The sequence below is a fragment of the Struthio camelus genome, chromosome Z (genome assembly GCF_040807025.1).
Source record: "Struthio camelus isolate bStrCam1 chromosome Z, bStrCam1.hap1, whole genome shotgun sequence".
Classification (NCBI taxonomy): domain Eukaryota; kingdom Metazoa; phylum Chordata; class Aves; order Struthioniformes; family Struthionidae; genus Struthio; species Struthio camelus.
This window is the reverse complement of record NC_090982.1, coordinates 42,263,136-42,279,996: the sequence shown is the minus strand read 5'-3', so window position 1 is coordinate 42,279,996 and position 16,861 is coordinate 42,263,136. Positions and strand designations below refer to the sequence as shown.

The window sequence follows — 16,861 nt, the reverse complement described above, 5'->3', positions numbered from 1 at the left end:
AATAATTCTCAAAGAACACAGACATTAGAACAGAAAACGAACACAAACATACAACTTTTTAATCAAGTAAACTAAGTATTCAGCTACTTGATGTGTTGCTAAGTTGTGTAGGAAAAACAATGGAAAGATGAAAATATACAAAACGGGAACGCAGTCAGAAGAACGTTCTTTATTCCTCTGAATTCTCAACTCACTGGACTGCAAACATGGCTGAAGTTTTGTACTACAAAAACTATCAACTAATATAGGCCCCCATATGTTACTAACCGAGAGCTGAATATTGTAGCCTCAATCCCACAAACCCATCAGCATCCATGGATTAGACTACATGGGCAGAACATCCTACCCAGTCTTCATGCCAACAGTCATACCTGTTAATATAGACAGATTAGTTTTGAAGATGAATGCAATGGCAGTTGAAGGGAAAGTTCTGTCAAGAAATAGAGAGCTGCAGGAACCATTATCTTAGCAGTTCTGGCTTTACCAGTGGACCTCAGTATCATTTTGGAAAGCAAAAGTAGGTGAGCAAGAACACAGTCATCTCCCTTCCGACCATGTCTATCTTCACTTCCACCACTGTCCTTTCTGATAGTTTCTTCTGTTTTGAAAACTGGAGCCATTTCTCCATCTAATATTATCGCACGCCACCGGATAGGTGCTGTAACTTTCTGGTTAATCTGTCTGGGGCAAAGCAGCAGCAACGATTTAAAGCTAGCAAGTCTTGCACTGCACAAAGGCATAAATATATACATGCTACAGTAACTCCAGCCATTCCACTGCTGAGCTTTGTTTTGCTTTTAAGTGAACTACTATACTTATTTGCAAGTTTTGAGCTTTAAATATGAAAAACAAACAGCAAAAAACACTCAAATATTTAATGATTTCCTAGATAGATGTTTATTGCAGGGGGGAAGCGTCATGCCTGAAAACATAGGTTTCCATATTCTATGGAAGTTTTTTTCCCTTTGCATTGTATACAATACTTCCTTTCTATCTACTATTTATATAATCTTAAACTTACCAGAAACACTTCATGGCTTATCTAGCACTGTGGAACAAGGTAAGAAAATCAGTATACAGGTTTTTTTAAATGAACATTCCTTCTATAAAAAAGCAGCAAGGAAGACAATTGCTTAAAGAAGCTGGGTATAACTTAACCAAATGAACTATGGAGAAATCTAGTCTGTACCATGGACAGCAGCGCTCAGCCATACCTAGCAGCTATAATCACAGACTAAAACTCCTCTTCTACGGAACATACACATGCAGACTAAGAAGTCAGTCCTCACTCACAGCACATGAGAATTGTGCAGGAAGCACCAGAGAAGTTCCAGTAACGCTAACAGACTTTCATAGATCTTTCACTGAGCCTTAAGATGCCTCTTCTGCAACACAAACTAGTTACCTATTAGCATTTCCAAAATCCTGCAACTTAACAAGATCCCTTTTTTTCCCCTGTTCAGCCTGTCAAAGTTCTATTAAACTTTTGTTTTCTGTAATCTCTGTTGCATTGCTTATACTTTAGAACAGAAAAGTTATTAACTGCATGTATTCTAAAACCCAGCATTTCTTCAAACTACTAGTTTTGGGGAGAAAGAGGAACAAATTTGAGACAGTACCTGGCAGCTTAACAAACACATGAAGTGTTTTGAGTAGGGACAAAAGTCTTCCACTCCTTCCAGCAGAGGAAGAATTCTCCAAACATGCCCTAAGCCCAGGAGAAAGACACAGCAATTCTACCACAAAGTATTATAAGACAACAAATCTGAGAACTGTCCAGAGAGCAGAATTTAGAGGAAGACTTAGAACTAAAGCAAAAATATTCAAGCAAATTAGAAACGGAAGCCCAGGAAATTAGTATTTAGAAGCAAAGCACATTTCAACAGCTGTGGTAATTAATATATCTAGAAATGCCAAATCCTTTTAAGTAAAGCACAGCCACAATTACTTCTCCAAAAAAGCTGCAAACTTTGCTTCAGGTAATGCATGTATTTCTCCTCTGTAACCTGGACTAATGAAATTTGTTTCACAATAAGTATGAAGTATTCATAATGATAAAGTATTTATGATGAAGTGAATTTTCTTCTGCAGCAATAAACACCAATCTTCTCCACCCAACCACCTAGTTGGAGACTTTTTTCCTGACAGAGTACAGAGACATAAACTATGCTGACAATGTGCTTCTTGAACCTTCTCTAGTAGGTTCTGTAACACAACTAAGTCAGCCAGTGTCTGGTACCATCAGTAGATATGGTCCTGGCACCAGTTTAGATACCACATACTCATTCCCAGATAACTACACAAAAGGCTAACTCGAGGTGGACCATGCTCTCATAACTACTACCTCAACTCCTGCTCCCAGCAGTAAAAAAAAAATATAACGGAGATTTTTGTACAAGCTTCATGTTACTTCATAAAAACTGTTGAATTCAGTTTGGTTTGCACTGTGTCACTCCTTTTAAGCTAGCCTTAGACAGTAACAGCCCCTATCCCATCAGCTAAGACAGGAGTTTAAGTCTACGCTGGAGCTAAAAGCTGCAATATTCAAAGCCAATACAGTCAAAGAAGATGTATCCAGAGTTATACTGAGCAAATGTGAAACCTGGTATGGTAAAGCACAGCTTTAGTGAATTCTAGCATAGCACATTGACCTCTACTTTTAAATACAGTAACAAGGCTGACTGGCTAAGCTCAGGCTCTCTACTTAGTGCTAACCAAGATAAGGAGAAAGATGTAGTTTTTGTTTAATACACATAATGACACTGAAAAACATGAAATAAAGCCCACCTGAATAAACAAGAAGCCATATATTATAAACAGTTTAAGTATTTGGTAAATGGTAAAACTTGATTAGCTGATATTTAATACAGTGAAAATATATTTGCGAGTAAGCAAAAGAAAAATGTCACATGCCATGAAGAGCTTTATAAAATTAAAGTAGTAAGCTGCATTTTATTACTTCAATATAGGTTTGAGTTACAATTTTCTCCAAGTGTTCCAATTCATTTCTGATCTAAACTACTGATCTGTAGCACAGCTGGCAGTTTTTCTCTACAGAATTTATTGAAGAGATTTCTGCAGTCTGATTTTAGAGAGCAATGCAAATAAGCTTGTAATTACCTCCTCACTGTCCCAAATAGGGTGATGGATGCAGAGATGTGTCAGCATCCCCATTAGAGATCAATCATTAGGGTATATAATTCCATCACAGCACACAATCAGAAAACTACGTAAGCGTGAACACTTGCCAAGGGAAAAGGTTTGAGAGCAAGACTAGCATTTCATTTTAAAAAAAAATGAATAAAGGGTCAAAATAATCTTTGTCACCACAGTTTGAGGGGAAAAGTATAAAATGAAACTCAAACAGCAGTAGCAAGACTGCTCATGTAACTATGACAAAAATCAAAATAATTCAGACTCTTGACATGTTAGAGTTCAGATATAGTTGCTGTTCTGTTCAGTATATGCCAAAAAATCCTGTTGAGCTGAACGAATAGTATTATTATTCAAGAAAAAATTGCCTGCAACAAGTTTATTAGTAGTCTAAGAACATGAATTCCAGAAGTGATACTTTATTCAAGAACGAGAATCTAGTTGGGTTTGTCCCTTTGTATTTTCATAGCGGAGAGCAAACCTACTGGTCAAAGAGTTTACAGCAATTTTTAGATATGGTCCCATGAATGATCCCCAAGAAGAGAAATTAAGACACATCCTTTTTTCCCCCGCCTCCTTTCTCCTCTTCAAGGTATTGCCTTTATCAAAAATATCTCAATAGATATCTAACACATACATGCTTCTGCACCTAGTTTCAAAAAATATCACCATACACTCTGCAGTCTATATCCAGCAACGTAAAATACACCAACTTTCTATTTAAGAAAGAATAAACAGTAGTTTATCTAGATAAATTGAGTCAGCACTTGCCCTTGCTTCCTCCTGCCATCTCCACACTTTCTATTTTCAAAATTGTCCTCGCTCAATGTATTACATGTATTGCAATACTACTGCAAGTTACAGGCAGGGCTTGAAGTTTAGATCTTTCATAGCAAATCTATTGTTGAACATATGTCACTGAGCAGACTATTGCCTTTGACCTTCCTTTCAGCTGCACCAGCATCTTGTGCAAATGGGCACCTTGGTTCCCATTCATCACTGCAACTTTCACATTTATCAACATAACTTCCACAAGGCACTGGGAGTTCGGTAATCTTTCCCAGAACATTCTTGGTGCAAACGAAACCCATGAGAAATAAGCTCTCCAAAAGCGGCTGCAAACACTGAAGTTTATTGCTGACAATGCCCAATCAAACTTAGAATAACAAGACTTAAATGTAACATCTAATGTATGAGTGAGCCCTCCCTTATATGCCATTGAACTAAAAGTCCAATGAAATATTTTCAAAGTGTTGTCTTTTGCATATAATTCAGTATTAAATAGTTTTTATGTACAAGAGCATATTTAGTTGGTAAGGCACAAGGAGGAGAAAGAGGGTACGTTTTCAGTACCCTCCATGTTCCCATGCTAACAAATATGATCATGACCAAATTTGATTCAAGCTACTTGATTGCTGCATATATAATCACTCACCAGTCCACCTAGGGAAAACTTCAACATATGATGCATTTAGAATACTAAGTGTATTAGCACAAATACATATGTAACACTACAACTGAATATACAAGTTAAAGGTGTAAGTGGTAATGTATTAATTGACATTAATTCAAGCACTGAAGATCTTTGCTTTTTGAAGCCAAATCCCAGGTTCGCCAGGAGTTAAAAAACAAAACAGACCCAAGTTACTTCCTGTCAAGGAATTAACAAACCAGAAGTAACACATTTTAAGTAAGGGAGTAAGCAGATAATAATATTAATAATAAAGAAATGCAGAGCACAAACCAAGTACTCTCTATATATCACGAACCTAACTTCACACCTCTACAGGCACATATTAAAACTCACTGCAATTTGAATTTTCAGGACACACACAAAGGAGGTTAATCAGCTCTGCAAGTGTTTCCAGGACAACCAAGCAAGCCCAAAGAGATACTTAGAAGAAAACATAACCAATAATCAAAAAGAAACCGATAGCTTTGAGCAACTGGAGGTGAGAGCACAGGTTTGAAGAGCAAATGAATGATAGTACTCTGCACAAAGAAAAACCTCTGAAAACAAGCTCATTATTGGTATGACAAGAGGAGATAATGTTTTGACTTGTCAAACAGTCAGAACAAAACAGGTCAATAAGCTGAGAAAACAGCTGTTAGTAGCTTTTCGGATAAATCTTAAGGGAAAAGACTGTTTCGTTTGTCAAGGCCCGAGAAAAGCATGCTAGAACCTTTGAAACAGGTGCAAGTCAGGACAAGAATTGTCAGTTCAAGCTTAATATTCACCAGAACACACCAGAAAATTAAGATCACTCATTCTATTCCAAAGGAGTAGATCAGTATGCGGGTGATGTGACCATGTGTTCGTGGATAATCTGTGGAAGAAAAAGCCACACATGTACAGGAAAGAGAAGGCACAAACAGGTGTCTGGATCCTCCCTTTTGTTTTGTGTATTGGTTTCACATACGGATGCAACAAGGGAGCATCTAGCAAGCCAAAGAACACCATTTTTGAAGCTAAAATGATAGCACAACAGAAAGTAAAAGGTGTAAGAATATCAGGCATTAGAAGATCCCAAAATTAAACTTTTGAAAGAAGGGTAATAAGAAGAGATTAGGCCAAGAGAAATCAAAAGATCCAGTCACTAGATCAAATACATAATCTAGAAGACAGAAGAAAGGATGAGACAAACATTTTTTTGCCAGTGCAGAACAGAATGAAGGAAAGATAACAAAAAGAACAAACATCATTACATTCTGTCAATATTATCCCAGAAGAAATCTTTAAAATTGAGAAAAAAACAGCAAAAGGAGTTGCAGCAGAACTGTGTGGTTCAAGGAAAGAATCAAAGACAGTAGAAATGTTGGTAGCAAAAGACACTAGGCAGAATTAAACAAGCATTTAGAGTTGTTTAGCAGGAAAGATAGCAGAACCAAAGGAGAGTGAGGTGAGCAGAGAAAGTACGTTTGTCATAGCATGAGAGATCAGTCCTGCCAGCGGAGAACAGGAAGCAGGTTTGGGCTGATGATCCCTGTAACAAGCACGGATGAACTGGAGATCATCTGAAGACCTAGTAAGAGGATGAAGGAGAAAGCTGCTGGACAATATTCAGAGAGGTAGGGGTATTCAAAGCTGGAGAAAAAGTTAAGCGTCCATATCTCTTTGATGAGTAGAAGCACTGAACCAGAGATACAGATTCAATAAGTTTTAAGAACTGCGAACCAGAAATTATCCTAACTAATGCTACAGAATTGGAGAGACCACAAAGTAAGGAAGACCTAGGAATCATAAGTCAAATAGTGTTCAAATAGACGGTAGCTAATGTAAAGCATAGGGAGGATTTGTGAAGTAATCAGACACAATGATATTACAGATGGAAAAAAAAAAATGGGAAACGCTACCTGGACTTCTGCTGCTGGAAGACTTCAAAGAACGGGAAAAAGAAAAGATCATACAACTTGTAGCATATGTACACACCTAGAAAGCCAGGAAAAAAAGGAAAGGAAAACTACACCTAAGTAGTGAATGCTAACATGGAGAAAAAGAGCAACGAGTGGTATTTGAATGCTGGTAAAGTCACTAAGGAAAAAAACCTCAGAGATATGAAGCAAACAGCTACTAGAGTCAAGAGAAAAGCAGTGTTTCTAAGCTACAGAGAAGCAAAATAAAGTGGAAGAAATGGTTAGAAGACAGGTGTAAATATTTTCCTAACATTCCCAGTAAAGGAGATTAAGGTGCAGACGTTAAAAGTCATTACAAACCGCTAAAATCCATGTTATGAATACTAAAAAAAAATTGATACATCAATAATAAGTAACTGACATTCTCCTTCCTGTAAGGTTCAAAAAACTCAGATAAGGCTCAGACAGCAGTTGCTAGTCATTTATTTGTAAAATGCATTTTGTCAGCATAACCAACCTACATACTTTATCCAATACCTGTGCTTTGCAGCAGCAATACAAAAGAAACAGCCTTATATCAGAAATGAGTAGAAATGAACTACTAGCCACGTAGAAACTAACTGCTGTCCTATTGCACAATTTTGGTAGGTGTTACTAATCCTTACTGTCAACTTCCCCGTGTCTCACTACATGTTACTCGGTCACTTCATAAAGGCAGAAGTGAAATTCCAGTTCCCACAAAATCAGCCCAACTGCGCAAGAAGGGAAGTTTACTGTACATAAAGGTATTGAAAGTTTCAGTATGACTGATCCGAGTCCTTTACTGGTGTATGCGGTCCTAGTCCGCATCTAAAACATTTAGAAGATGCTATATGTAACAGGCTCACCATCTGTACTAGCATGGTAAGTCAGATGCACAAAGTGCTAAGTATTTTTACACACGTAAACTTCAATCTCTCACTTGACAGTGGTGCTGCCCCACCCCACCTTCCACAAGCTACTACAAAACTGGGTTCACTGTCAATCTAAAACAGAAGTGAACAGTAATTCTTAACTGCTCACAAAAGTGCTATTTCTGCAGTAATGCTGTTTGATAAGTACTACTGCCAGAACGTTTATTCTGCCTTACTCATTTTAGTATAAAAAGTGAACACCAGTATCTATCAATAACATAGTCAACACCAAAACAGTATAGCGCAGAAGTTAAAGTAGCAGTACTTAAAACAAAACAAAAAAACAAAACACACACACACAACCATAAGCTACAGATGAAAGACCAGTTTGGTTGGTTAAGTCAGTAATGCTATCTGATCAGTCAAGTCAAACTTCAAGACTTCACAGAATCGTTTAGGTTGGAAGGGACCTCTGGAGATCATCTAGTCCAACCTCCCTGCTCAAGCAGGGTCACCTAGAGCATATTGCCCAGGATTGCATCCAGGCAGGTTTTGAATATCTCCAGCGAAGGAGACTCCACAACCTCTCTGGGCAACCTGTTCCAGTGCTCTGTCACCCTCACAGTGAAGAAGTTTCCTCTCAGGTCTAGGTGGAACTTCCTGTGGTTCAGTTTCTGCCCATTGCCTTATGACAGTATACTTGATTATACACTTTTCAAGAGAATTAAAATGCCAGATTGCATGAGGAACAGACAAGACTGAAGAAAAAACAAAAGTTAACATTAAGCCACTTTCCCATCTTTCTATTCCTGTGTCAATATTATGTTAGAGACATTAACTTCAGAAAGCTTTGATTAGCTGTGTGTTCTTCTAGAAAGACTAAGTTGGTTCTTCAGCTTTTCTGCAATATATCATCAATAATAAGGTATATGAAATTCAATTAAGTTGTGTATCAATTATCAATCACAAGAAAAGTTGGGCAAATGAGGTAGAATTGGGTAGAGGAAACAAAAAAGCTCAGCCTGACTTGTTTTTCACCTAAACACAAGAACTCAGAAAAACCAAAAGCCACCAAGAATAAAAACTCCTGCCTAATTTTCAATCTTATTGTCATAAACATCAGAAGCCTAAGCTTTAATGATCTCCTTTTCTCTAGAGCACTCAATTCCATGGGAAGGTTTTTTTTAAAAGGAAATTCCTTGGTGCTCCTCACTAGTTTCAGACGATCACAAACTATGGGAACACACAATTTTGCAGAGCTAAGACAACTTGAGAAAAATAAACTGCACATACTTGGGTGACAATCTACTTTTCCCCTGAAGAAAAAGATATAGTAAGCCTGGAAGGGCCACCTCCCTCAGGCAATGTTTGTTCACCCCTGAAAGCTGATCGGTTTGCTGGTTGGTGTGCCACTGCTAGAGCTACAGTGCTGCTGACAGAGTATCAGCTAGCTGATGGCTTAATGTTCACATAAAACCATAATGAAAATTTGGGTCGCCAAAGCCCAGCTGGAGATGTTTTGAATTCTGTTCAAAAGAAGCTGTTGCAAAGGGCTGCTGAATCCTATGTTAACAAGTACACCTAATGTCATTCTACTCTCACGATTTACCAACATATGAGCAACCACCAAGGGTATCACTCTTTTACAGGCCAGTCTTGGACTGTGCAGTAGGGCTTCTAAATAAACATGAAAGCAAGGAAATGCATGCACCAAGTTATCCCTCCATCTGCAGACACTGTTCACACGGAAGTGCAGGCATCAATTCAGTTATACTTGTTTCTATTCCCCCCTCCTCCCACGCATTTGGTGGAAGCTGCAAAAGACAAATAAGGTCACACTGATCTTCAAAAGAATCAAAGGTAAGGCCTTAATAAGCTTCATAACAATAATGCTTATACAATTTATCAGCAAACACCCTTTAATAATTTTTCCTTAAAATAAGAGACAGAAGTCCTCCCACTACATGCTGCAAGGTTGATGAAGATGCTTGTGTAGCAGCTACCAAACTGCTTACAAACAGCATGGCTTTTAAAGGGGAAAAAAACCCAAACCCACCACCACCAATTAGGGCCAGTTTAGTTTGGCACACCAGCCAGAAATCCCAGTGGTTCAGCTTGTATTTTGTGAGCCTTTAAGCGCTCCGTTAGCGGAGGTTTCCATCCTAACAGCAGGGCAGGAGCCACTACGATCCTCCCAACTCACAGTAAACCCTGGGATGTTTCTACCCCTATCTGCAGATACACATTCCTTGCACATGCCACAGAGAAGGAACAGTTCGTCAAGTCATTTCAGGTCATTAATTTGAGCTCTCTGAATATATTTGCCTAGTTTATGGCCTATCCTGACAGGACACCAGAAGTCCAAAGTAACATTGATAGGATCCTCTAGCCACATACTCAAGCACTGATTACTAGCTGAAAGTAAGAAACATGGATTAAAACACTGACAAGAGGCATATATAGCTAATAAACTGATTTAGAAAATAACAGATTGTAAAGCACAAAACACATCTTTGCTTTTTTCACCTTTTCCTCCCAGGGGGGAATGATTTCAATTGCTATGCATTGCAGACTGCTGTCATCTCACTCATATGTGCACAACAGAAGTAGGTATATTACAGATACTTAAAGTAGGGCCCTGATTATTACCTAAAATATTTTTAGCTCTGCATCAGGGTAAGTGAAATCACCAAAAGTCACATTAACCTGAGGAAAAACTTTCATCTCTTTCAAGTCCATTGGTAGTATGTTGATAATTCACCATCTTAAGTGTTTTCTGCCAAAAAACATACTGATCTCATAGGGACTAGGTAATTCTGGAACTACTGAAGTTACGCTGGGGTTGAGATGTTCCACAACAGGTTTTCACCTGGACGGGCTCTTATGTTACAGCAACGTCCTTGTGGTGGAACCCAAAGGGGCTTTAAAGACTATTCATCACTTCTAAGAAAAACTTCTAAGGAGATTTACCAGAAGCAGGTTGCATTGATAACGTCAGCACAAAAAGTTGCTTCATTTTCAGCTTTAATGGGAAGAGTACAGTTTCCCTGTAGCCTGGAACTTTTGATAATTATTAGAGTTATTACCATACAAGACTAACAGGAAAGTAATGTATTTCTAATGTGCTCTAGTTATTATATGCAATGGGGTGGGAGCAGCATTCTGAATCACCTCTCAACGTTTCTGTTCAGTGAACTCTAGAGAAGTTTTCTCCAAAGATTAAACTCAAATTTAAAGTTTGCTTCATCGATATTCATGATTTTTGTTTGCTTTCATTGAAAACGTATGTAAAGTTTAATCAGCTTTTCTACCAGGAACTGTTTTCTAAGACTTGCTACAAATGACGATGAAAAACATTAGAGACCAATATTGTCCAAAGTCTCAGAGAAAAAAAAACTGAAAGCACCATGATCCCTTATAATCAGTTTTCCAGAAAGAGAAAAGGATTTGACAAAAATTATATTCTCCAAGAATTTTTCATGTGAGAACTCCGCTCTCAAGTACAATCTCAGACACTCAAGTACAAACTACTACTTCTATTTCAGTAGCACCAAGTGGTTTGTCAAACAAGGCAAACACTGCAAGAACCACGCAAAACAGCAAGATGAGCCAAGTACCCGCTAAGAATACAGTTACAAAAAGCTTTATAAAGAGTTGCAGAGTAACTAGATGAACTTTCAAGAGCACCACAGCTGAAGAGAGCAACCCAGCAAACTGGCTGCCTTGTCATTAACTGGCATAGCCAAGGAAGAACTGGCCATTCCTCCCACCTGAAATATAGATGGCATTGTAGCATACTGTGGAAGAGTAAAAATAAGGGAGCACATCAGCCCATTATGAAAGAATATTTTGCAACAGAATCTTGCTAACATAGTGGAAGCTGCTGAGTAAAAGAAAACATATCAGCTGTTTCAGACTACTGTGCCAAGTTTATATTTACTTCAAGTCAGAAGCTTACATCAAAAGTGAAGATGTGCCATTGAAATAACAACTAAGAACACGGAGTGCTGTTAAAGAAATTGGAAGAAACATCTCAATAATATACAGAGAACCAGAAAAATATATTCACAATCCTGCTCACCTGTCTTCACTAAAACGTCGACCAATCAAAACTTTACATTTGTCTGGAGGGAGACAAGCAGCTAGCAGAGGTACTGTCCTTAACACTCGACTTTCCTGAAAAAGAAAAGTTACTTCTTAATAAAAACCAAGGAGGCTTCTGTGAATTCTTAAAGTTTCCATTTAACTTTGTCAACTACACATACACAAAAAAACTCGTATCAGCTAACAGGAAAAAAATCTGCAAGAACACACACCTGATTCTGATGTAATCAAATCATATTGTTCTGACCAATAGTGTTAAACTTGGTCTTGTCCTAACCTATGACCATCAGCATAAGTTTATTCAGGTAGGCTATCAGTATCAGAAAAAAAACAAAATTGAACAAAATAATAAAATTAGCCAAGGAAAGAGCATTCACATTAACATAATAGGTTGGGGAGCTAACTTCACTCATTTTCCAATATTGAGAAACTCATCTGCCAGTATAGATGATCCTGACTTTCACAAACAGGTGCTAAAAACAAAAAACACTAGATGTATGAGAAGTAACAGACAGTGCAGAATAGGAATTGAATTCCATTTTCACTTTACAGTAACCAACATCACAGCACCAACACTGCCATGAGTACCCTACTTCACACTGTTCAGGTTATGCAGACTGGGCCTCCACCTACATCTTTGCTATCTAGGAACAACAAGATACTGTGCCTGTGAGCAGAGAAGGGTCTCTTCAAATCTCAGAGAGCGAGCGAGAGAACTGTGTTGAACCAGGGGACTTCCGCTTCAAACACAGAGGAAGAGGAGCTAACTGAAGAACTACCTACTTATTAAACACAGTAATCAATTTCTGTACTTAATTTAACATAGCTGAGAACACACTAATTTCTTTAGACAAGAAGTTCCATAAACTGAGCTCAAATACTTCGGACGTCATGAGTAAGAGTTAGAAAATGTTAAACTACTACTCAAGGAGAAGGTGGTGCAGATAAGTACTGAAAATAAAGCAACAGCAAAAATTGTTTGAGTGATGAAAGTAAAGGAGAAACTCGCAATTTATTGCAACAGGAATAAAGGAAGTTTAGTTGAATCTAGCAGGAGCCAAGACACTCAAGGTGGAGTTACAATTATGAAAGCCTTAAACCCAGTAAAAACTGAGTTCGTACAGTATTCTTAACCTGAATGTCTCAGGATTCAGGCTCAGTCCCTAAACCACACAATAAATTAGTAAAAACCTATGAGGTTTTTTGGTCTGTCTTGATTTTAGAGCCATATATCAACAATTCAGTACTTGTGAACAAGTAAGGCCGCTATTAGCTAAGTGCTCTCAATGGCTGTTACCTTCCACAAGCATCAATCTACAGCTGCCCAGAGCTCTCCCTTCGACCACAAAATTGCTGTTAAATTAGTTCTTTGAATATTTTACCACTGTTTTGCACAGACCCTCTGTTAATTTTACTGATCCTCCAAAGTATAAACAAAACATTACAGAGCTAAAGGAAGAAGAAATCCTGCTACATTCACCACCACTTTGCTCTGTAACCGTAGCACAAGGTCTCCCAGGAACAGACGAAGATCAAAGTACCTGGAGAACGAAGCGTTAGCAAGAGAAAGGAGAATTAGCCCTCAAAATACCATTGATTCCTTCTATCTCAGCAAAGCTAAACCAGTAATCATTGATAGTATGGGATCATTTGTTTTTAATTCACTAGTCAGAAGACTTCCTTCTTCATAAGGATGGAAAGGGTGGCAATAAATGAGCAGGTGCACCAACACTATTCAAAAAACAAATATTTACCCTTTGACATGTAATGCTGAATTCTCTTCAAATTGCTTCACAAGTTAAAAAAAAACTATCAAGGCAAGGACCTACTATGCAAGGACAGAAGATGAATGGTAAGGTTCCTCCTGCTGTACAATAAATGATTCCTCCTTCACAATACTTAACACCTGCACAAGTCTACCTGGCAGCATGCCCTCTAGCCATTAACTGCAGCACACAGGAAACACTGCTCCCAAATTCCTAAGTAACCCTCTTGCTTGCATAGTATTACTCTTACTAATATCATTTAGCCAAGGTTAGTGGATTATTTCACACCATCACACTGCAGACTCCCAAAACCACTAAATTAACAAAGCACATGGAAGATAAGTCAGCACTGATGTGCAGTGGGAGAAAGGCATTCACTCTCTGGTTGCTATAATGACATACACTCCATGGTCCAATTCAAAAGTATCTGCAATGAAATAGCAAAATGAAGGATCAGATTCTGTTACTAAATCCAGAAGGATTACCTGCCTTCCAAACTGATTCTATTCTGAAGACTAGCAGATGTAGCAAAAGGAACCTATCCTTTGGCAGGTGTGAGTCAAAAGCATCACCCGCTATCATCTAAAACAAACATTTTCAAAGATCATGTAAGGTTGCCACAGTTTCAGTTGGCTTTATCTCTGATAAGCCAAGTCCCCACTTCCTGTGTTTCAATTTATGCCCACTGCCTCCTTTCCTGTCACTGGGCATCACTGGGAAGAGTCTGGCTCCATCCTCTGTATTCCCTTCTGTCTGATATTTAATTCTGTAAGTCCTTTTTAAAAAAGTCACAAGGTCCCTGAAGAGACATTAGAAAGGGGGATGAGAAGAAGGCAGCGAGAGAAAACCACCAGCATAATAATGAAGTGCTCAGTTTTTAATGGGCACACACCAAGGCTGGTGAGAGGGAGCAAGTCACCTCTCAGAGGTTTCAGAGTCCAACCTGTATCTACTGTAGCGTTCATCAAAACAGCTGCCTAACCAAAAGTTCTACACATCCTGGAAGACCTATATCTTTCCTCAAAGATTTGATGTTAATAACGTCCTTTAGCCTTCTAGGAAAAAAGTACTGTCTGCTCTGTGGTTTAAGAACGACTTCAAAGTCCTCTTGAACCGTTAGCCAAAAGGTGTCACCCACCAGTGATTAAGTCCCTATTGTGTTTATAGCAGAGCAAAAACTTACTACTGGTTTATCATTTGAAATATCATTATTTAAGACATTCATGGAAAAGTTACATTCCATTGTAATAGACAGCTGTTGAGCTAGCTTATTAAGAAGTGTAGGTGGCCTTTCAGAAGGATACAGAAATAAAGAAAAAATTTTAAGGAGAATCTGCCTATTTTTTCTAATACCTTCTACTGTGAATAGGAAATGCAAGCCAATTCAATTCCCAGTTCAAAGATCTTGGGCACATTTTTAAACCTCTTTCCAGCAAATAATTTAAGCATATACTTAAGTACTTTTGAAATCGGAAGTAATACACAACATCACTTATTATAGCAGCATCTAGGAAAGCCACTTAAAAACCACCACTTCGCTGCTTAGGGACTGAATACTTCATAGCCTCTGTTTCTCCAGAGGCTTTATCCAATTTGCTCATTTAGACTCCACTAAAGCTCTCCCAGGCAAGGACTGACACTGTATCTGCTAACTGAGCTACCATGTAATGCTAGGTAAGTAAACAGTGGCACTAGAACTCAGGTTTCCAAACTCCATATCCTTACTTGTAGGCCCAGCATCTCTCCAACTTCGTGTAACCAGTCTAGCTCCTAAACTCCTTATAACCCACCATCATACTGGACTGTTAGGAAAGCAAGAAAAGTATTAATATAAAATCTGCTGTTAGTTAAACCAAAAATGAGAGTCCACAAGATCTTCAAAAGCATGGAACAGGAAATGTAAAAGGATACACTAGGTGTATTAAGTCCAACATAGGAAATACTTCACCTTCACCTAGAATCTTTGAAAAGCAAGAGTACATTTAAAAGGAGACACTGCAAACTGCAAAGCAAGCTCCTGGTTTTGTGGTTCACAAATGCACTCCTCTAAATAAAAAAAATCCACAAAACATACTGTTCTGAACTGCAGCTGTCGTTTTTGTTGTCTAACTATTTAGGGTCACCATTAAGAATTGCTTAGTTCAAATATTTAGCGCAACACTAGCAAAGGGGACTGCTGCAATTAAAAAGCACTCCTCCCTGGATCAACCTGAAGCCTCCATGCTATAACATACCACAGTATGTAAACTTTAAACAGGACTATTTTGACAAGGAAAGATGTCTTGTGTTGCAGAACTAAGGCATGACTCCAGAACATAAGTGAAGAAAAACAACAGTGGCTAAATTTGAAAAATGAATTCAGTAATTCAGATGAACTGGCAAAGGTTCTAGGGGAACCCTGACCATGCCCATAGCCTTACTCACCTCTGCTGGATGCTGAATTATATATAAGCAGGTGGAGACTTTTAGTGGATGTACTGGCAGGAATGGACACAGGCACACCTTCTGAGGACGGCTACAAGACATAGGAGAGAAGGAAAAAAGGAATGAGCAATTTATGACAGACAGAATAAGTGTACTAAAATATATATCCCATCCCAGGAGCCACACTAATAGCTTCCCCCTTACAACACAACATACTAAACCAGCTGGTGTAATTTTCTATTCGCAAGATCACTCCTGTTTCTAAAAATGGAAAAACAACAACAAAAATTTTCTATTTTAGAAACAAAAAATTAAAAAAGTTCAAAACTTTTAAATTTTGAAAGACCTCATTCAAATGAGTTTTAAGAACAGCATTCAAATAACTTCTGCAGTGTGGTTAGTATTAAAGCATTCTAAAAACCCTTTTACTTTCTGCAAGAGAAGCAACCTATTAGTAGCCACACTGGGAAAAATCTGTCAGAGCATTTCACACCAAGTTAGCCTTTCAACAAATATAAAACAATAGAAACAATACTTTAAAGAACGAAACACAGAAAACCCCACACATGCTATATTTATGAGCACGTTCCTTTTTTTTTTTACATAATTCTAACTATGTTGATAAATAGCATTGGACTGTAAAAAAGAAGCATTAAAACAAAAAAGCCATTTCAAATTTGAAATTCCTAAGTCTAACAAAAAGAATACAAAATAGATAGAGCTATTTAAGTCTTCGGTGCACCACATGTTATTGTTAAAATAACTAGTGGAATAATGATACTTAAACAAAGTTTGGCACATGACAAGCTAGAAGATCAAGAATAAGGGGAAAGCAAAGCATTAAGTTCAAAGTCAAACAAAGAGGAAGTAAAGCTGTTAATCCCTATATGTTTTTACATACACACACATACATACATGCACAGGAATCACTAACTACTAGCATATTTTAATCAGCAACTTCAAAAAATGATACATTTCCTTAACACTGATGCTATCACTAATGTTCACCATATAAAAATCAATCATACCCTGTCTGCAAAGTTCTCTGGGTTTAAAAAAAAAGTTGCATTTTCAGCAGACTCCTAGGAACTCCAAGTATAACTTGACCCACAGGCTCCCTGTAATCTTTCCTGAGAACAGTCTGTATAGACTGATCACATGCAAAAC

The 16,861-nt window shown here is 38.0% G+C and overlaps 1 protein-coding gene across 6 annotated transcripts in view; it reads right to left on the bottom strand.

Annotated features, from left to right (window-relative positions):
• Positions 1-16,861, bottom strand: part of LOC138064505 (tRNA-uridine aminocarboxypropyltransferase 2-like) — a 121,260-nt gene that overhangs the window by 73,272 nt on the left and 31,127 nt on the right. For all 6 annotated transcript variants that reach the window (XR_011137769.1, XR_011137767.1, XR_011137768.1 and 3 more), the window contains exons 2-3: positions 15,695-15,785; positions 11,482-11,576 (exon numbers count right to left, since the gene is read on the bottom strand). Coding sequence is in view for 3 of the 6 variants with exons in the window: in XM_068927383.1 (XP_068783484.1) it covers positions 11,482-11,576; positions 15,695-15,785 (186 nt within the window). In the remaining 3 variants the exon portion in view is untranslated. The remainder of the gene's footprint in view (positions 1-11,481; positions 11,577-15,694; positions 15,786-16,861) is intronic.